At 44.5% G+C, this 22,214-nt stretch overlaps 1 protein-coding gene across 2 annotated transcripts in view; it reads left to right on the top strand.

The window, feature by feature from the left end:
• The window catches only part of EFL1 (elongation factor like GTPase 1), a 66,958-nt gene that overhangs the window by 39,765 nt on the left and 4,979 nt on the right, over positions 1-22,214 (top strand). For both annotated transcript variants that reach the window (XM_083586283.1, XM_083586284.1), the window contains exons 16-18: positions 16,466-16,597; positions 17,526-17,673; positions 19,693-20,699. In XM_083586283.1, coding sequence (XP_083442409.1) covers positions 16,466-16,597; positions 17,526-17,673; positions 19,693-20,699 — 1,287 coding nt within the window. The remainder of the gene's footprint in view (positions 1-16,465; positions 16,598-17,525; positions 17,674-19,692; positions 20,700-22,214) is intronic.

Consider the following 22,214-nt stretch of genomic DNA (forward strand, 5'->3'; position numbering starts at 1 on the left):
TAGAATTCCCTCTTTCAGATCTCAGACTTGTGGGTCTTGCCCCCATCCCTGTTTGTAACGTAGAGATGTTAAAACTAGCCTAGCTTTCAGGATTGCTGTAATTTTAGTCTTCCCGTGAACATATGTCTATGTGTCTTGAGCACTTGCTCCATATTTGTCAGGAAGGATAACTAATCCCAACAAATATTGAAAGGGGAATAAATTCTGGCTTTACAACATGTGCAAAAATCCTTTTGTGCAGAAAATGATCTACACAGGCTTTGGGCTGCTGACTTTCATAAGAAAATTCCATGTGAGCAGCTGTATAAAATCACTAAGGCCTAGCGCAGGTGTAACATTTTCCTGATAATTTAACCATTGTTAGGAGAGAAGGGATTCCTTGCATGCTCACACTGTCCATTCCCTGCCCCCTCAGCACAGACCCCCCTCCACTATTTCCTTTTCAGCATATTGCTCATGCCTGCACCAAGGTATTCAGAATTTGTAAACCAGCTGATTCAGGGTTTCTGGGTTAGATTCAAGCTCTGGTTTAAAATCAACCTTGATTAGCATTAAACTTGATGCAGATGTAACGTTCTACCTGGTTAACATTGACAAAAGGAAGATAGGATGGTCACATCCAGACCATACTTTTAAAGCACATTCAGCGCATATGGCTTGCCCCAGAGAATCCTAGTTTAAGGGAACTGGGAAGTGTGTAAACTGTGTGGGAGCCCATCAGCCTTGTGGGACATTCCCAGTGGTTTAAACCCTTAGTGAAATGCTCAGGAAATGTCCTGACTGCAACAGGAGGGTCCAAATGGCATCAAGGACTTTCTCTGCCCGTACAGCTCATCCCCTGGATCTGCAATTTGGAAACATCTGCACACATGCATTTGTGTCCACCATTCATGCACACGCTTCATTTTTAACCATGTCAGCTTTAAAATAAGCCTGCAGAAGCCTCATCTAGAAGCCCGCAGACTGTATGGCACTTGGTTTTCCTCGTTAACCTAAGTCCCAAAGGCTGGAGTGACCTCAGAGATTATGTGGTTTTGGCCTCATCACACCGTTTAGAGGAAGCTGCTGGCAGCAGGCAGTGTTTTGAAAAGCTGTCGTCCTCTTTGGCGTGAGTTCGCCTGCCACAAGCATTTCAGGGGCATGATGTAGCCTGGATACTGCCTCCCCAGGGCATGGTCTGACTTTGATCACACAGTTGGAGAGCAAGCCAGGCAGATACATCAAAAGTAGGAGGCAATAAGAGTGCAGAACATAGGCTTCAAGCACCACATTTTAGGTTTTTTCTTCTTCTCATCCACACTTCCTTTCTTTTTTTAAAAAAAAAGAAGGAAGAAAATGGGGCAAAAGTGTTAGAAAACAACCACCAATATAACTTTTTTTATATAAAAAAATGGATTGGTTCAAGCTAAGACACACCATCCTTCACAAAGTATCTGCCACAATAATGCACAGAAACAAACTACTGATGTAGTGATGCTGCAAGTGCTTTCTGCAGCCTTTCAATATATTAGGTAAATCAGTTTTGTATATTTTGGGACTCTGGTGAATTGTGGCTTTTAAGACTGAAAACGTAATGCTCCTTTTCTGAACTCTCAATCCTCATTTTGCTTCTTAACTGCACTTTCTGATTAAATTCAGCATTTACAAGAAAAGCAAGAACATTTGTTTGTTTCCTAGCTGGTACCATGGCTTCGTCATTGGCAGTGTCAGGTCTGTGCTGCGGCTCTGTTAGGAAAAAATTGGCACCCTCCTCAGGTCTGAACCTTGGCAGGTGCCCAACAGTTTTGACCTGCTCACAAGCCCTTCTCTCACCCATGCCCTTCTTTGGCCTGCCTCACTTTCCTGATTCACTCACTCACTGGTTCACTACAACCAAAGTTTACATCAGTGTATGAATCAGGTAAACTATGGTTACTTCCGCCCATCGTTTTCTTCCAAACCATCATTTCCAGCCAATTTGCATTTAGTATTTATTCTTTCTTAACTGATAAAATTTTGTGTGGTATCCTTTTTAATATAAACTGCAATAAAACTATTAAAACAAGGTATTTCCGTTTTGCTTGCTTCATGGTTGTGAAATGGCAAAAGTGTTTTTTATTATCACTTTAGACTGGGTGTGAGTCAGAAAGCTGGCTTTGTTTGATTCTGTGAACTTTTGATTGAGCAAATGAAAGAAGAGGTGTGTTTCTGTTGTTAGGAATGGTTGCTGTGCTTGGTGTCAACAGAGTCCAGGCAACTTGGATGCTTTGATGGGTTTCACAAGGTTGAAAGGGGCACAGCTAGGTTCAGAGATGTATAAAGCAAATTCTGTACACCAGGGGTGGCCAACCTGTAGCCCTCCAGATGTTGGATTACAGCTCCCATCGTCCCTGACCACTGGCTATACTGCCTGGGGATGATGGGAGTTGGAGTCTAACAACATCTGGAGGTCCATGGGTTAGCCACCCACCCATGGCATGCACTTATACTAGCAAGCAAATCCCATTGTGTTATAGAACTTAATTCTGTGCTGGTAGTGGGCCCTTGTCATTGAAACTCACTTCTGATGGATGGCTTGGTTTTCTCCTTCCTAACTTCTCATTGGTTGAGCTGCTCTGATGTCACCAATCAGGTTGTTTGGGTTTGGCTCATCTCAGACAGTTAAGCTCTTAAGAGGGACAGTTTGTTTGTATATAGTGTCTTATTTAGAGCTTTGGAATCAGAATTCTGGAACCCTGTGACATTTGTAAGTCCAATAATGGCTTGTGTGATCACTTCTCCCCCATATTCATTTAAATATATCGATCTGTTCTGGCATATTTATGTATTGGCAGATCTGGTGATAAGAGCTGGGCCAGCATTTTCATGTTTTAAACTGTAAGCCTCCCCTATGCGCTCCAAATATTGTGGAAGCCCAGCTGCTATAAAGCAAAGAAGTGTATTAGCTTATCTGTACATATTGATTACACCCCAGCACTTGCTGCAGCAGTGAGCAGTGGCGTAGCGTGGGGGGTGCCAGGGGTGCCGGCCGCACCGGGCGCAACATCTGGGGGGGGCGCGAGTCCAGAGGGCCCAGCCGCGTCGTGCCCTCGGCCCGCCCCTATTGTCAGAGCGGCCGGCCAGCCTCCGCCTGCTCCTACCTTGCCCACCCGAGGACTGCGGCAGCGCCCGCCCCCGTGGCCACCTACCCCCGCCTCGCCCATTGGCTTGCCTCCCTCGGCCCCGCCTCTCTCCGATGGCCGCGGGGGTGTCCTGCTCGGCGCCGGCGCCTTTTTTCAGGAGGTAGGGAGGCTGGACGGGGAGGTGGGGTCGGAAGCGGGCAGAGAAGGAGGGGAGCTCGTAGCCAAAAGGGCTGCGCCGGCCGGCAAAGGGCCGGGGAAAGTTTGGAGAGGAGAAACGCACCGTCATGATTTCCTGGTGGAAGCGGCAGAATTAGGGATGGCGAAGCGTAATTACGCACGAATTTCGCTGGGTGAGAGCTTCGGGGATCGATCGGCGGAAATGGGAATCAATTGGAATATGAGAAAGAGAGAGAGGGACCATCATTCATAGGCATAGATTTGTAGGGTTAGGGGGCGCAAATTACTTGCCTTGCCCCGGGTTAGGGGGCGCAAATTACTTGCCTTGCCCCGGGTGCTGACAACCCACGCTACGCCGCTGGCAGTGAGGTTTGTTTTTTAATATATTAAACTATATTAACCCATTGGTATTTTAAAAAAATATTTTTATTTTCAAATATATATGAACAAATAAAAAAGAACTGTATGTACAAAAAAACCCCTCAGTATCTTTCTTGGAGCTCATGGTTGATTCAGACGAAGGGATTTCAGTGCAGAAGTTACATGCTCATGGATCTAATGTTTGCACAGGGCCAACGTGATAAAGTTCAGTGCATGTTGGCCTAAGCTATGTAGTCATTCAGTTCCTTCCAGTGACCACACAATTTAGGCCTGCAAAATGCCCTGGGCAGAAGTCGATGGACTCTTGCCTTTACACTAGTGGTAGGGAACCTGTGATTCATCATTAGTTGTTGGATGCCCAGCTCCCATCAACCCTGGCCAGTGGTCAGGGGTGATAGGGTTTGCAGTCTAACAATATTGGCAGGGGACAGGAATTTGTTCAAAGTAAGCCTGAGAAAAAAGCTAATGCTGTTCTAGGCTGCATCAACAGAAATATAGTGTCCAGATCAAGGGAAGTAACAGTACCACTCTATTCTGCACCACACTTGGAATGCTGTGTCCGATTCTGAGCATGACAGTTTAAGAAGGATGTTGACAAGCTGGAACATGTGCAGAGGATGGCAACTAAGATGATCAAGGTTCTGGAAACCAAACCTTATGAGGAAAGGTTGAAGGAGCTGGTTATAAGATACGATAGGTAAAGGGACCCCTGACCATTAGGTCCAGTCGCGGACGACTCTGGGGTTGCGGTGCTCATCTCGCTTTATTGGCCGAGGGAGCCGGCATACAGCTTCTGGGTCATGTGGCCAGCATGACTAAGCCACTTCTGGCGAACCAGAGCAGCGCACGGAAACGCCGTTTACCTTCCCGCCGGAGTGGTACCTATTTATCTACTTGCACTTCATGCTTTCAAACTGCTAGGTTGGCAGGAGCAGGGACTGAGCAATGGGAGCTCACCCCGTCGCAGGGATTTGAACCGCCGACCTCCTGATTGGCAAGCCCTAGGCTCTGTGGTTTAACCCACAGCGCCACCCAGTTCCTCATAAGATAAGATAGCCATCTTCAGATATCTCAAGGGCTGTCACTTGGAAGAGGTAACAAGCTTGTTTTCTCCTGCTCTGGAGGGCAGGACTTGTACCTATGGCTTCAGGGTACAAGAAAGGAGATTCCGAATATGGTAAATATCAGGAAGAACTTTGACAGTAAGAGCTGTTTGACAGTGGAACCGACTCCCTCAGGAGGTTGTGGACTCTCCTTCCTTGGAGGTTTTTAAGCAGAGGTTGGATGGCCATGTGTCATGGATGCTTTAGCTAAGATTCCTGTATTGCAGGGGGTTGGACTAGATTACCCTTGGTGTCCCTTCCAACTCTACAATTCTGTGATCCTATGAAAATAACCCAGAGTGGGGTGCTACTGAATGCTGTCATCTCTTAGTGAGTGCAAACAGTTGCCGGCAGCTCTGGTTCTGGAGTAAAAATGAACCCACCGTAAGCGACTTTTACAGCTGGGCCTTCTGTAGATTGCATCTCATGGTTAATTTTTTATTAAACATGTTCTCCTCTAGAGCATTCCTGGAAGGGAACTGGGGAGATAAGTGGGTTGGTGCATTATCTTTACATACGCGTTCCACTGTTCTTTGTCTTTAGTTCTTTGTATTCATTTAAAAGGCTGTGGTGTCTGCTAGGTTAGCAGCGTTACAGCACGACCTGAAGTTGTGTTTTAAAATGGCTCTGTCGCGGTGATAACTTTTAAGGCGAGTGACAGATGGGCAGTCCAGGCTTTTTGCAGTCTTTAAAGATGGAGGAGCAAACGACAGAATTTTCTGTTGTTTGGGGGAAAGAAGCTGACATCTGGCTTCCAGTGTTTTTCTCCCTCTTGGAGGAGATGCTGCCTGGCTGCTGTTTCCTTGTGGCTGACACATGACACCCCTTTTGCAAAGCTCGCTGTTGAGTCAGCAGAAATACTAGCCAGACACGTCTGGCTTCAGAGGAGCCTTTGGTGACAGCGAGGCAGTGAAACAAATTAAGGTTGTGTGAGCACTAGGAGGTGTTTGGGCCACATGCTGCGTGGGCAAGAGGAAGGCGGGGGTGCCCCTCGCACAGCCTTTACCAGCCTGGCTCATCTCCAGATGTTTTGGAATACATCTCCCATCGCCCGCAGCAAATTTACCCTAGCAAATGAGGCCACGATTAAGAAGGGCAGAAGAGGGCAATGGGCCTCTCAGGATTCCCCACCTTAATTGCGTGCTGAGGAATTGGCAGAGAACATTATTCTTATTTTTAAAATTTGTATGCCACCCTTCATCCAAGGGACGCAGGTGGCGCTGTGGGTTAAACCACAGAGCCTAGGACTTGCCAATCGGAACGTCAGCAGTTCGAATCCATGCAACGGGGTGAGCTCCTGTTGCTCGGTCCCTGCTCCTGCCAACCTAGCAGTTCAAAAGCACATCAAAGTGCAAGTAGATAAATAGGTACCGCTCCGGCGGGAAGGTAAACGGCGTTTCCGTGCACTGCTCTGGTTCGCCAGAAGTGGCTTAGTCATGCTGTACGCCAGTTCCCTCGGCCAATAAAGCGAGATGAGCGCCGCAACCCCAGAGTCGGCCACAAGTAGACCTAATGGTCAGGGGTCCCTTTACCTTTACCTTCATCCAAAGATCACAGGGCAGTTCACATTTTCAGTCAATTTCTCCAGGTGGCAGAGAGATTCTGGAGTAAAAATGCATACCTGAAGGCGCTTCGCCACCCCCATTATTAAGCCCAGACATTGAGGTCCTGCTCCGAGCGCCTTCTGGCGGTTCTTCCTGTGAGAAGTGAAGCTACAGGGAACCAGGGAGAAGGGAGAAGGCCTTCTTGGTAGTGGTGCCCACCCTGTGGAACACGTCCCCCCCCCCCCGATGTCAAGGAGATAAGAAACTATACAACATTTAGAAGACATTTAAAGGCAGCCCTGTAAAGGGAATTTTTAAATGTTTAATGCTTTATTATGCTTTTGTGTATGTTGGAAGCCACCCAGAGTGGCTGGGGCAACCCAGTCAGATGGGCAGAGGACAAATAATAAAATGATAATGATAGTGATGGTGATTCTCCAGCAACTTTTTGGGGTGGGGTTATTTTCCTTTCTCCTAAGGTTTTTGTTTTTTTGTCATCTCTTTCCTTCCACTGCAAGTGGTGTCAGCAGCCAGCAGCTGTGCTGGCAACCACTTTGCTGCCAACGATGTAGAGTGACGTTCTGGGATGTGGCCAGGCCAGGGCTGGTAACTTTAACCGGGAGGTGAGGAGTACTTGGAGAACATTCATCCTGTTGACCCTTTTCTCAGGAGAGGTGAGAGGAAAACCTCCCCTTTTCTCAGAAATGGTCTTCTGAGAAAGTTCAGCTCACCTCTAGCAGAGGGTCCCATCCAGAAGCTTCCTCCTACTCTTTCCTGAATCAATATTGGCCTCCTTGGTGGGGCTTCCAAGGTGATAGGGAGGTTGATCTCATGCAGCGATTCCTGTATCTCCATTATAAACAGTAAATGGGCTGTGTATAACTAGATATACATGCCAAAGATAGTAATCTGTTTGCTTAAAGAGGGCTGCTGGGGGCGGCGGACACAGAATGCAGCGTACTATTCCCTAACTGACCTTTCTTTCCTTTTTCTCCTTAAGATGTCTTGGGTCTCATCTAAATTGTAAGCTTGTGGAAAGGATCCGTTTTAGTTTTAATTATGCATGGCTCGAACCGTTTTAGGTCCTTTATGAAAAATTAATAGCAATATTTGACTTGTGTTCATAACATTGCCGTAGCGATTTAAGGGCGATGTAAAAGAAAATCGCAACGATATTCTCAAAAACGCACAGTGCTTCTTGGCAGCTGCATCTTGAATTTATTTTAAGACCCAGTCTTCAATTATTTATTTCATTGGTATCCTGCCCTCCCCTCCCCCCCCCCAAATTCAGGATCGAGAATGTGGCTCTTCCCACTGTACCCCAGCAATTCTTCACAACAACCCTGTGAGGCTGTGAGGCCCAAAGTCACCGTGACAGGCCTCATGGCTGACTGGGGACCTCAACCCAGTCCTCCTCCATCATAATAATCTAATACTCAGTCTTAACAACCACAACATGCCCCTTCTCTTGATCTTTGCAGCGAGTTCCTCACCCAAGATAGCTCTCCGCTTCACCTTACTCTTTTCCCTTTCTTATTTTTATATGTGTTTGTAATGATCATAGAATGGTAGAGTTGGAAGGGACCAATGCAGAAATCTCAGTGAAAGCATCCATGACAGATGGCCATCCGGCCTCTGCTTAAAAACCTCCAGGGAAGGAGAGTCCACAACCTCCTGGGGGGATTCAGTTCCATGTTCACAAAGAAGTTGGTGAGAGCCTGTAGGGGTCACAGTTAGTGTCAGATGTTGCCTCAACCCTGGTTTCCTCGACGTGAAATGGGCTTCCTTTAAGAATGCCTCAAGCCGTTTCTAGAGGAAATCTGTCCTCTTTCACAGACACCGTTATTTTTTCTATGTAAATTTATTTATTTGGCTTTTCAAGTTAAAGTTTTACCATCACATATCCAACATACAAAATAAAAACAAGATTCCAAAAAATCTCCTGGACTTCCCTCCTCCCCTTTGTTAGTCATTTCCTCCTGCGTTTTTTATAATAATCCAAATCTTTTACATCTCCATTATGTCCAAAACTCACCATTAAACTGCAAGTGTTATTCCAATCCTACTAACAATTTTAGCTGTTTACAATGGTTTTTAAGATAAATTATAAATTCCCCCCCTTCCTTATTAAAATTTTGTTCTTCCTGATTTCTGATTCTTCCAGTCATTTTTGCCATTTCGGCATAATCCAACTTAATCTGCCATTCTTCTCTGGTAGGGACTTTGTCTTCTCTCCATCTCTGGACAGCATGGAGTGCACTTTGGGTCCTATCTTTTTACTGGTTGCACTAGCTGTGACTGTCAATGTGAATACTACTGGTTTGTTTGGGGGGCCTTTTTTTACTTTGTTTAGTTACATGGGAATGGTTCGCTCTATCCCAGTACCTGTACCTTACTCTGTCATGGAAGCCTCTAATAAAAAACATTTGGCAGCCTTGGAAATTCAGCTCCTCTTTTGAGAGGCCTTAGGCTACACCAAAGTGGCTCTCTCGTTTTGATCTTTCTACCCTTAAATGGACAAGAGGTTATGGTTTACCTTGGGGCTATTTCACGTAACGACATTGTGCGTGCGTGTGTCTGTGTGTGTTCTGTATCAGCAGGGACTCCTTGGTAGCCTGCTGATGACATGAGTTATCCTTTTGAAGACTCGAGCAGGTTTTCCTCTTGATTTAAGAAGACAAAGCTACCTAATCTCTGGATCAGCTCCTATCGCTGCACTTTGTCTAAGGGAATGTCAAAAACCGACACCTCTAAGAACGTCAGTAAATCTCGACTTGTGCAGAGTGCATTGGACTTTAACATTTTTTAGACTTAAGAAAAAAAAGAAAGGCCTATTCACTTGATACTTGCTGGTTTTGTTCTTGTACTTTTGCTCATCCAGAGGCTCTGCATGGAGAAGACTTTTTAAAAATATATTATCTCTTCCCCACTCGCATGCCTCTCAAAGTATTTTTACTGATCTCTTGTGGCTTGTTATCTTAATCTTATTTCACACTCAGCTTGTTCCTTATTTCCTTCACCCCAAAACAGCCAGTTTCTTTCATCTTCATTCCCTGGTCCTTTTACATTCACATTTCCCCCCCCCCCATACCATCTTTCCTCTCTTATCCCTTTCCTTTCTATTCAGAGTTGTTCATCATCAGTAATAATAATATATATAAATAAATGTTAACCTTTTCTCTCACTTTCTAACTTCCTTCAACATCTCCCCTGTCCCCTTACCCTCAAAGGAGGAAGGCCTTCCTTCCTTCCTTCCTCTCCCTCTGAACTTCTGTCTCCCAGCTACCTTTATTCATCCTGCAAGGACTTGCTGGTGCTGGCATTGGACCAATCAAAAGACTATGGCAAGATCAGGTGGCAGAGCAGGTGTAGACAACAGTGGTCTATTTATTTATATATTTATTTTGTTGTGTTTTTTTTTTTTATAGCCTACCCTTCACCTAATTGTCACATGGAAGGTTACAAAAACTTCTCAATGGAAAGAAGTACACAGTGTGTTAAAATCATAAAATAAAACAACAGAAAGAATTGTGATCTCATTACATCAGTTGCACCTATTCAAAATCCATCTCTGGGCCCGATTTAAAGTACTGTCTTTGAGCTTTAAAGTGCTTTATGGCCTTAGACCAGCATGCTTATAGGAACGCTACATGGGCCATTGGCCTTGATATAAGGCACCTTGCTGTCTTCCTAGAACTTGTAGGTCCCGTATAAATCTATTTTGGCAATGACAAGAGAGAGAGCCCTCAAAATCTCAGATAGCTGGTATTTAACACCTAGATGTCTAGCTTATATAAAACCCAACAGCTCTCCTATGTGTTGGAGAGGGTGTCTCACTATTGGGACATATAGACATATATGGTGGGAGTGTTCAAAAGTGGAAAAATTCTGGGAAAATGTCTTTGCAGAGATATATTTGGTTAAAAGGCGGACAGTACCTATGTCCCCAGGACTGGCACTGCTTAATTTGTACAGTCGGGACTCACCAAGAATTAGAAATAAAGATCTTGTAACCCATTTATTGGCCGTGGCAAGAACAACCATAGCAATGGAAAACATTGCAACTGTTGACCATGGATAAGTGGTATGAAACAGTCTGGCGGACAGCTTTGTTGGAAAAGCTAACATGGAAACTGCGGGTAGCAAGAGGCCAAAAGAAAAACGATAACTTCTATGCAGTAGGGGGTGACTTTATTGAACACACAGGCACATGGGGGTGTAGTGTTTGGGGTGAGTAACACAGTTTGGAATACAGTCATACCTTGGTTCTCGAACGGAATCCGTTCCAGAAGTCCGTTCAACTTCCGAAAACATTCAAAAACCAAGGCGCGGCTTCCAATTGGCTGCAGGAGCTTCCTGCACTCAATTGGAAGCTGCGTTGCACATTCGGCTTCCAAAAAAGTTCGCAAACCGGAACACTCACTTCCAGGTTTGCGACGTTCGGGAGCCAAAACGTTCGAGTCGCAAGGCGTTCAAGAACCAAGGAGCGACTGTACTTTGAAGTATACATTTTAACCCTTCAAATTGTTACAGATATAATGTATTCCTTCCTTTTAATGAGATTGGAGCACATGATGTGTTATTTTATGGTTTTTAAGATTATGAGAATGTTTGAAATATATGCTGTGGCAAATAAACTATTTTAAAAGAAGAAGGTGTGAGGCCTTCTTCTCTCACCATGAAAGGGCTTGTAGCCACGATGGCTTCGTTCTTCCTCCGCGGTTGGAGGCAGCAATGGTTCTGAATATCAGTAACCGAAAACCACAGGAGAGGAGAGGGCTCTTGTGTTCGAATCCTGCCTGCCGGTTTTGCCCAGGCATCCATTTGGCCAGTGTGAGACAGAATGCTGGACTGGATGAGGAGGCTCTTCTTACATTCTTACGTTTAAAATGTGAATAGGCCTCTGATTCAGCCTAAATAGGATACAATAAGTCATTGCTGAAAATAATTATGGATAGGATAATCATGTCAATAGACCTTGTTTTGGAAGTAACTCTTGCTGTTAAAATTAGAAAGCATGACACACAAGCCTTTATTAATAACATCTTGGAATGATAACGGCAAAGCATATTTGAGCCATTCCTATTGTTCTGTTTCATGCCATCTGTTCGCACACCCACGGTGGCAAAGATTTTTTAATCTAAACATTGGGAAAGGGCCTTTTAGTATCTGCTCATGCTATTGCTTGATGGCCTGGAAGTGTGTGTTCCTTTCCAATTTCCACTTTGGTTAATTTCCGCAGCGTTTTAAAACAGCTTAGTTCCAGGTAAAAATGTCATTTTTGTAGGTAATAACTTGGTACCTTCTAATTATTGCTGGTATTTTAGATTTGATAGAGATTTCGGCGTAAGACAATAACTGTTATAAACTCATTTGGAAGAAAATGTATACTGGCGGAAACTGTTTATAAAAAGAAGGCCCTAGGCTTTGGGAATAATAAAGTCAGGTCCTAGTAAATTCAGTTTTAATTGGTTAACTGCATAATTTTGCAAGTAAGAATAATGAATGGGTGAAGAACGCACGTAAGGCATTTTCACTGCGTGTTATCCTAAAACATTCCTGCAACGTGTTTCACTTAAATGGCAGACATTTGCCTATAGATCATTTGTGTTCCATTATATATTGAGAATTAAATCAATTGCTACAATAATGGAAACTGGAAGTACTGGATTTAGTTGCACCTTTGATGTGAGAGCTAGCAGAAGAGAGGTTTTTGCTATTAATTTTTTACTACCAAAATAAGGGTCAATATGATGTAGCCAGGAGAGTGAGTCTCTCTTTATTGCACGGACCACATGGGGTCTCTCTCAGCGGAGTCTGCCCCCAAATTTTGCCAGTATCATTATACTTTCCCCATTGGAGTGAATGGAAGCCATGTGGAAGAAAGTTGAGGGGTGTTTGCAGACATAGATGTTACTGGAGCCCAGGGCTCAACTTGCTCCTGACAGATTGTGGGGAGAAGATGATGTTCCCCTTTCTGCAACAAAGTTGTCAATTGCAGTCTTGTTTCCTATGTCCTGGAAGAGCTATTTCCGCCCGGACAATGCTGCTGACTTCAGTATTCCATATATGTCTGGGACGTATGCCAATCCTAGAGTATAGCTAACATAGTGTGATAGCCAATGAAATGTTATTTTTATTTATTTAGATTTTAGCATGATCCTGTTCATTTCTAAATCTGCAAACCAGATTGTTTTCCTAATTCAGAAGTATTAATGTTGGCTGGGGCTGATGAGCTTTAGTTCAAAACAGCTAGAGGACAGTAGGTTGGTAAAAGCTGGTATAGACCCTTTCTATTACAAAGTCTCCAAGACAACAATTTTTAAATACCTTTATGTGCAAATTTTCTGCCTTAAAGGCTGCCTTAATTTTTTGCACCAGTTAAATTGACAGCTGCCCGAGAGGTGGGATGTAGTGTCTTACCTACCATGGAAGGGAACAGGTGTGAATTAAAATCAGTTTGTCCACATTTGGGAACCCAGTGTAAGTTGAGCAAGCCCAATGAATTATTCCCTCCCTTGAAAGCTGCTGGAATCCTTTGTCTATCACTCTTAAACAGAAAAGTTGACTATATTACTAGTGGGCAGTGTAGATTTTGTGTGTGTGTATTGTTGTTGTTGTTGTTTAGTTGTTTAGTCGTGTCCGACTCTTCATGACCCCATGGACCAGAGCACACCAGGCACTCCTGTCTTCCACTGCCTCCTGCAGTTTGGTCAAACTCATGTTCGTAGCTTCGAGAACACACACACATAATATGTATATAACCTTAATAACTTGTCCTTGAGCTTGCTTTGCCTTCCTTCCTCTATCACTCCCATTCCTTTTTCCTTGTGTGTCATGTCTTTGTAAATTGTGAGTAGGGATCATCTTAATACTGGTTTTCATATACTGCTGTAAGAACCTTTTTGACTAAACAGTGGGCTATAAATAAATGATGCACATATATGAGCTATATATAGGGATTACACACACACGCATCCGACTATTAATCTTCAAAGCAATCAAAGAGCACTGCAAAACAGCATTTAAAAGAAGTAGGCTCTCGATCCCAGGATACTGTCAGACACGTAGCATATTACAAATAGGTGAATGACGGGACAGAGGAAGATCTGACAATGCTTAGCCTCTGTCTTTCTCGTTGACGCAGCTAGGATTTCAAATGTGCATAATACTTGTTTTTTTTCATTCTACATTCCTCTTGCAATAACCACAACCCATAAATTCCACAGTGGGGAACTCTTCTTGTATCCACAGCAGGCAGGCTGAACTCAAATGCCTAATTTATCTGTGCCATCTGTACTTGATTGGCACAACCGCTAAAGTGAATTAATGTTACCTGAGAAACCCTGTTCCGGATTCTGTATGTTTTGCTGTCAGATGACGCTCCTAATAACGTGTGTCTATTTGAACAAATTAAATATGATTATTAATCTGTAGTACAAGGAAATATTTAGAAAACTGCTTTTATTTCCAGCATATTTCTGAATCAGATGAAGAGTGTAGCAAGGATAGGTGAGCTCTCCGAGACGAGATTCATCTCAGATTCATTAACTGTCTGATTTTTCTCCCCAACTGCAGTTGCAGAAAATCAGATTATTCTTCCAAATTCACATGAAGGTCTTGGGGAAAATTTTTCCACTCCCTCTCTGCCTCCAGCAGCTCTTCTCCCCAACTCCGTAATGCACATAGCCCCTTTCCCCCAACTGGTACAGAATACAGAAGCCAGTCTGTTCACCGGAGTAGGTTACAGGAATCATGTTACTCCTTTGCCAAGAAAACTACATTGGACCTCCTGATTCCTTATGCTCCAGCTAGAACACAGAGGTCAGACAGGGCAATTTTGAGGGTCTCCCACACCCCTGAGATTTTGTTGGCATTTAACAGGAACCAGATCTTTACTGTGACAGGCTCTGCCCTGTGGAACTCCTTGCCAATAGACGTCCGGCAGAAGTCTCCCTTGTTTGCTTTTTTAAAAGTGAGAACTGGATCCTGCAACTGGGATCCTGCTGTTAATATCAGGCAGAGCCACTCCATAGCATCAAAGAATTGTAGACTTGGAAAGGGACCCCGAGAGGGTCCAGCTGCCTGCAATGCAGGAATAAAGGCACTTCCTCCTTTTGCCTTGCCAGTGTGGCATAATCATAATCCCTTCTGTATGTACAGAGGACTCTGAGTTCCACGTTCGAACAATCTGTAGCAACTCTTAAATGTAGATTACTAAGTTCCTGGCCACTGGGTGTTCAAATCGAGCTCCAGTATCCTTGGCGCTATGAGACCATAAAATTTCCTGTGCATGATCAGCTGTCCAAGGAAGGAGAGGAATGCAGAATTTTATGTAGCAGCCACACAGCTAACAATTGTTGGATGAACTGATTTTAGGGCCAGGGATGGGCGAGGCTTCAGGTTTCCCCAGAACCCAGTGGACCACTAGCCAACTAGAAATGCACAATACAGCCTGATAAAGGTGGAGTGAGATACATACTGGTGACTCGGGTCACAAAGCCAATTGCTTACTGCTGCACCACCGCCACGAGCCTCTATACAGTGGTACCTCTTGTTACGTACTTAATTCATTCCAGAGGTCTGTCCTTAACCTGAAACTGTTCTTAACCTTAAGCACCACTTTAGCTAATGGGGTCTCCTGCTGCCGCCGCGCCACCAGGGCACAATTTCTGTTCTCATCCTGAAGCAAAGTTCTTAACCTGAAGCACTATTTCTAGGTTAGCGGAGTGTGTAACCTGAAGCGTCTGTAACCTGAGGTTACCACCGTATACGCAAGTGCAAATCTACATCTACTATGGATTAGAGATTCAACACTAAAACCCTTAAAACTAGATTTGTAAAACTGTACAGAGACATGATCAAAGGCAAGCAACCATATTTTACAGGAAGTAAGCAACGAGTCTCGGAGAGAAGTGAAAAGTTCAAGGTCAGCCACGGCACAGAATGTCCCTTCCCTTAACTTGCAGTTTTGAAACTTACTGCAAATCAGCTAGAAATCTACCAGTGTGCGCCAATCTACCATCCTGCTGTCCCTGCCCTGGACATTTATTAGTGGGTTGCAGTTTGCAAGAAACTTGCACCCTTTGCTCCGCGTGGGGCCGGGACATATTGGCTGTGTCTCCAGTGTTAAAAACAGTAGAAAAAAGGAAGGAGAGGTTATTTTTAAGAAGGAAGATGACAGAAAACAGAATGCACAGTGCTGGGATACTGCTCATTCTGCACATTCATTATCTTCTTTTTTTCAATGCTGTCAAGAATTAAGAACAAAGCCTTCAATATGGTCAGCACCAAAATAACTTTTTAATAACGCAACAAAGCACCAAGTCTTTTTTAAATTTTGGCCTTGCAGCGCTAGTGGTAACCACAAGTAAAAACAAACGTGATGCAAGCTCAGAGACATTTTCTCAAAACCATGATTAAAACTGGCCTCCACACAAGTTATATATCTGTTTTTCCTTTGGAGATTTGGCAGCAATTCATCCCCTTCAGCTGCAAATCAAAACTGGAACAACAGTCTGGAAGTTTGTGGCTTAAAACATGTGCTTGTTATTTGAGGATATCAGGGGTTTAACTCATTCTACCTTAGTTATTACCAATGATGTGAATGAAGCGAAGACTTCATGGTTGTAAAAGAGTGGTCCTGGACAAAAACGTTATGCCTTTTGAGTAAAGAGATCACTATCCTAATCTGATAAATATGGTCAGTATAAGCTTCTGACTAGCCACTATCCTGATTGCCCATGGCAGGTAAGAATTGTTTCTGGATAATGAAACATAGCTCTCTTTTTTTCTTTTTACAAATCCCATAAACATCTAAAACATGGGCAGGTGGGCAAGTTACTTTGGGAAGTTTAGTTGTATTGGGAGAAGGAGCAGTATTCTGCAAGAGAGTATACCCTGAGAGTATATGCAGCAATAGTTTGCAACTACGGCTGTTGCCATCGGGAGACAATGTGTCTCCATGCTCAGTGATTCTTTGCAGTTCCTCACCTCTCCTCCCCTGTGCTCTCAACAATATGCAAACCCTCCTCCGTATCCGCTGTGCCCATCATAATGGTTGGCAGGTTTCTGTTACTTTTATATGAAGGCCATGTAGCTGAATATTTTTGTTGACTTCAGGGTGTGTGTCTTAACTTCATGCTTCAATGCCTTGTAGGGATAGGAGGGTTGCAAGAATTCGTACTGAAGTCGGCAACGCTCTCATCATCGCCAGCTTGCCCACCGTTTAATCCCCTCAGCTTCGAAGCAACACCGATTGTGCGAGTTGCTGTGGAGCCAAAACACCCAAGTAAGTGTCTTCCCTCCGTTCCTTGAGTATCCAATCAGAATCATTAAGTATTCTTTCGAAAAGCCACAAGGGTGGGAAGGAGTGGTCGTAAATGAGTTTGAGCAAATGATAGTATGGTGGTTGCCTCGCAGTAAGGCAGGGTTTCCCTAACTTGGGTCTCCAGCTATTGTTGGACTACAGCTGCCATTATCCCTATCAACCAGGGCCAGTAGTCAGGGATGATGGGAATTGTAGTCCAAAATCAGCTGGAGACCCAAGTTTGGGAAACTTAATAAGGAAATATTAAGCTAGAACCACTCATACTCATACTAGGATGGATGTCAGCATGTTACAAGAAACATGGGGCAATGACAGCCTCGTTCTGTCTTGTTCTTGGTCTGTAATGTGTACAACAGGAATGGGGAACATGTTGGACTACAACTCCCATCAGCCCTCACTGTGGGCCATACTGGTTGGTGCTGATGGGAGTTGGAGTCCAGTGACATCTGGAAGACCACAAATTCCCCTTCCCTGGTACATAAGTTATATTGCATGGTGGCTTTATTGAGCTCTGCATTTGCTTGCTCCCACTTTATGTCACTGTTAGGGCAAGGAAACAGTAATTTCATCAGGACATGAAACACATTCTGGAAGGAGAAGAGTGGATTTGATATGGGGCTGTGGTTTTGAGTGGCAGCCCTGTGTCTCTTAGAACATACAGATCCACCCACAGTCTCTTTTTTTCCCCTTTTAATCCCTCTTAAGATTTTTAGTGCTGTTATAATATGTAAAATCTAAAAGCTAAACAAAACGTTATTCTATCCTGTTCTTTGTACTCAGTATTTCACAGCAGCCTGTGCTCCGTTTCTTTCTGAGCTTTGCTCGTATGTTACTTTGAAACCCAAGCGCTTCGGAGGTACTTCATTTAAAAGTGCTTTTGTCTTCCCAGGTGAGATGCCGCAGTTGGTTAAAGGCATGAAGCTTTTAAACCAAGCTGATCCTTGTGTACAAGTTTTAATCCAGGAGACAGGGGAGCATGTGTTAATTACAGCAGGAGAAGTCCATCTTCAGCGCTGTTTGGATGACTTGAAAGAGAGGTTGGTGGCAGGGAGAGATGGTGCAAGAGGAAAAGGAAGAATTGCTCAGGGCTCAGTGATTAAATCCAGCATTTACAAGACAGTTAAACGTGTAATTGTGGTTTAACTTATGGAAAGGTCAAAGCATCCTTTCCCAATTCTTCCTCACTGTTGCGGGTGCACAATTGAAGATTTTTCATACTGGCATTCCTCGTGTGTAGATTTCTATCCATCAGTCAATCATTTTATTTGTATACCGCCTTTCCAAAGTTAACGCCATGCTCAAGAACAGCTGACAACATATATAAAATTACATAACTGCAAAACATAACAAAAGTTGTCATAAACAATGAACAAAACATCAAAAAGTACCCACATAAATTGAACAATTTCCACATAAATCATAAGATCCATAAGGAATTGGGAGTTAGGTTGTCCCTGCATATTAGCTGTAAACTGCTTTTGTATGTTTTCCCAGATCATTTGTTTGCAACCATTGCCCATCTAGAAATCCTCTTTGTAGAAAAGCCCATTTTTATCACTTAGAATGTCTGGTGGACACAGTTGTAATACTTTGACACTGTGTGCAACCGTAGATTGCTCTGCAACAGCTATGTTTGTTGCCATCTTTTTCGTATAAATAGGCACGACTTGACGGGTTCAGCTCAAGTGACAGAAATCAGGAGCCTGATCTTTGAGTGGGTCTCTAGTCTAACTCATTGAGTTGTGGACTGAGTTTTCATTCCATCCTGATACCACTCTTAATTCCTTGGAGGCAGGATGGGTTTCAAGCAGCAGAGTCTCCAAGATCTGCAGTGTTCTGGAATATGAACCTAAGTGCCTCACACATCTCCTGTCCAAGGAAAGTGCTGGGGCCCATTGCCCTTCTCAGATAATATTTCAGGACTCCACTCCACACTAGCTCACTGGGTTGCAGCTCAGAGGATGGGAGACCTGCTGCTGCTGCTGCTGCTGCAACAACAACAACTTTAAGAGGCAGTTGAGAGAATTTGGAGCCTGTTCTGTTCCTCAAGATAGGAATCTGCTGTATACTAAGTCAGACCATTGGTCCATCTAGCTCAGTATTGTCTACATCAGAGTTTCCCAAACTTGGATCTCCAGCTGTTTTTGGACTACCGTTCCCATCATCCCTGACCACTGATCCTAGCTTGGGATGATGGGAATTATAGTCCAGAAACAGCTGGGAACCCAAGTTTGAGAAACCCTGGTCTACACTGGCTGGCAAGCACCTCTTTAGGCTTTCAAGCAAGGTTCTCTCCCAGCCATATCTGGAGATGCCAGGGCTTGAACCTGGTACCCTATGCATGCAAAACAGCTGCCCTGCCACTGAAGTATAGGTAAGGTAAAGGGACTCCTGACCATTAGGTCCAGTCGTGACCGACTCTGGGGTTGCTGCGCTCATCTCGCTTTATTGGCCGAGGGAGCCGGCGTACAGCTTCCAGGTCATGTGGCCAGCATGACTAAGCCACTTCTGGCGAACCAGAGCAGCACACAGAAACGCCGTTTGCCTTCCCGCCGGAGTGGTACCTATTTATCTACTTGCACTTTGGCGTGCTTTCGAACTGCTAGGTTGGCAGGAGCAGGGACCGAGCAACGGGAGCTCACCCCGTCGCGGGGATTCGAACCGCCAACCTTCTGATCGGCATGTCCTAGGCTCTGTGGTTTAACCCACAGCGCCACCCGCGTCCCATGCCACTGAAGTATAGTCCTTCCTAATATCCTCATCAGGAATATACCAGGATCCAAAACAGGCTCATAACTGTACTCTGACATAACGGGTTGCAGTGGAAGGGGAAGAATGCCTGTTGCTTTAAGTATGCTAGAATGAATGCTGCCTCCCTCCTTGGCTCCCATTATTGAGTAATTGCTTAATGTCTTAGGGGGCAGCGGGCTGCAATGGTTAATCATAATGTGAAGTTGGCATCATGTGATTACTGGCATTAACCCGCCACTGGAACCCTTGAAGACTTAAGTTTCATTTGCTGTGAGGCCTAACTGTAGCCTTTTGGCTTTCTGTAGGTTTGCCAAGATAGAAATTAGCGTATCGAAACCAATTATTCCATTCCGGGAAACCATAACAAGACCCCCCAAAGTTGACATGGTGAACGAAGAAATAGGAAAGCAGCAGAAAGTTGCCATCATACACCAGAGTAAGGAAGAGCAGAACAAAATCCCTGAAGGTGTGCAGGTTGATTCAGATGGGCTGATAACGATATCGACGCCAAACAAATATGCCACACTCAGCATCAGAGCAACGCCTCTTCCTGAGGAGGTGACTCGACTACTGGAGAAGAACAGCGGCTTAATTCGGACCATAGAACAATTCTCCTCTTACCTGAATGAAGGTAAGAAAACAGAAGAGATGAATCCGAAGACCTTTGACCAGATACAGGAGTTCAAAAAAAGACTAGAGGAAAACCTACCAGGAAGGAAATGGAGAAATGCCGTTGATGGGATCTGGTCCTTTGGCCCCCGAAAATGTGGGCCTAACATTTTACTGAACAGATGTGAAGTCTACAAGAGGTCTGTGTGGCAGTGCCTGGAAGCAAGCAAGCCACCCAAGGAAGCCAGCGTGTATCGGGATTTTGACAACAGTCTTGTCAGTGGGTTCCAGTTGGCCACGCTCTCAGGACCAATGTGTGAAGAACCACTTATGGGTGTCTGTTTTTCGGTAGAGAAATGGGACATGGCCAGATTTGTCGAGCAAATGTCAGTTAACCGGCAGGATTCGGATGAAAGGAAGTCTACAGAGGAGACATCAGCAGGGGAGGAAACTGCCCTTGTGTCGAGGACTGGAGACACTGAATCGGCTTCTGAAACTGAGCTGCGAGATGGTGATCAGTGTAGCCTCAAATCATCCAGTAAACCCAAAGGAGAGACTTTGCCTGCAGACTGTTATGGCCCTTTCTCTGGACAACTGATTGCAACCATGAAGGAAGCATGCCGTTATGCTATGCAAGCAAAGCCACAGAGGCTTATGGCTGCCATGTACACCTGTGAGATTATGACCACGGCTGAGGTCCTAGGTAAGCATGAAACCAGCAACATGAATAATAATAATTAAAAAAATATTAATAAATTTTAATTTATATCCCGCCCTCCCCAGCCGAAGCTGGGCTCAGAGTGGTTAACAACAGTAAAATATACAACATTCTAAAATCGTTTCATTATAAAATCAGCTCAAATCAGATTAATGGCAACCATTGGGCTAGAGTTCTGTGAGGATTGCCAAAGGAGGGGGTCAGGCTGTGTCCTGGCCAAAGACCTGGTGGAACAACTCTGTCTTGCAGGCCCTGCAGAAAGATGTCAAGTCCCGCAGGGCCCTAGTCTCTTGTGACAGAGCTTTCCACCAGATTGGAGCCACAGCCAAAAAAGCCCTGGCTCTGGTTGAGGCCAGCCTAACCTCTCTGTGGCCTGGGACCTACAAGATGTTTTTGTTTGAAGACCATAAGGTCCTCCGTGGGACATACCAGGAGAGGTGGTCCCGTAGGTACGAGGGTCCTAGGCCAGATAGGGCTTTAAAGGTTAAAACCAGCACCTTAAATCTGATCCTGTACTCCACTGGGAGCCAGTGCAGCTGGTATAGCACTGGGTGAATGTGATCCCGCAGCAAAGACCCTGTAAGGAGTCTCACCGCGGCATTCTGCACCTGCTGGAGTTTCTGGGTCAGTCTCAAGGGCAGCCCCACGTAGAGCAAGTTACAAACAGACCACATGGTAGATGTTACATCCGTAGGGGGAAAGCATTGTCAGAAAGCTGACTGCAAATGACTTCCTTGGCCATGCCAGCTTTTGCCAACCTGGTGCCCTCCAGATGTTTTTGGCTGCAGTTCCCATCAGCCCCATCCAGCATGCAGGCTGGGGTTGATGGAAGTTGTGGTCCCAAACATTTGGAGGGCACCAGGTTGGCAAAGGCCGACAAAGAAAAATAATTATATTTCCTGTGACGCTCCAGGTATAGATGGAATTATCTGGTTGACTCAGCAGGTGGCTGTTGTTGATTAAATTTCTGAACTGCCCATCATCCGAGATCAGAGGGCGATTTACAATATAATGTAGTTGCAATATAGTTAAACTATGGAACTTGGATGGCTTTGAAAGAGAGCTGAACAAATTCACGGAGGATAATGCTGTCAATGGCAACTGGCCATGATGTCTATGCATTGCCTCCACAGTCAATACTTCTGTATGCTAGTTGCTGGAAACCACAGGAGAAACTGCTAAAATAAGAGGACAAAATGACGATATTTTTATAGACGAACGGAGACCTATTGAATTATCATTCCTGTATGAAATCATGTGCAGGATTTGAGATATGAGCAACGGAGGAATGTAGAGAATGGATTTGTGGGGCCTAGAAAATAAATGTAGATGTGTTTTAATGCAGCTGTTAAGGGGAAATAAAAGAAAATCAGGGAAGGAGAGATGAGAAGTCAAGAAAAAAAGTGTAACAAAAAAAATTATATGTATGATTGGAGTTACGTAATAATTTGAAAGATTCAATAAAGATAAACCACAGGAGAGGAGAGTTCTCTTGTGCTC

This window comes from Podarcis filfolensis, assembly GCF_964270895.1.
Source record: "Podarcis filfolensis genome assembly, chromosome: 14".
NCBI lineage: Eukaryota > Metazoa > Chordata > Lepidosauria > Squamata > Lacertidae > Podarcis > Podarcis filfolensis.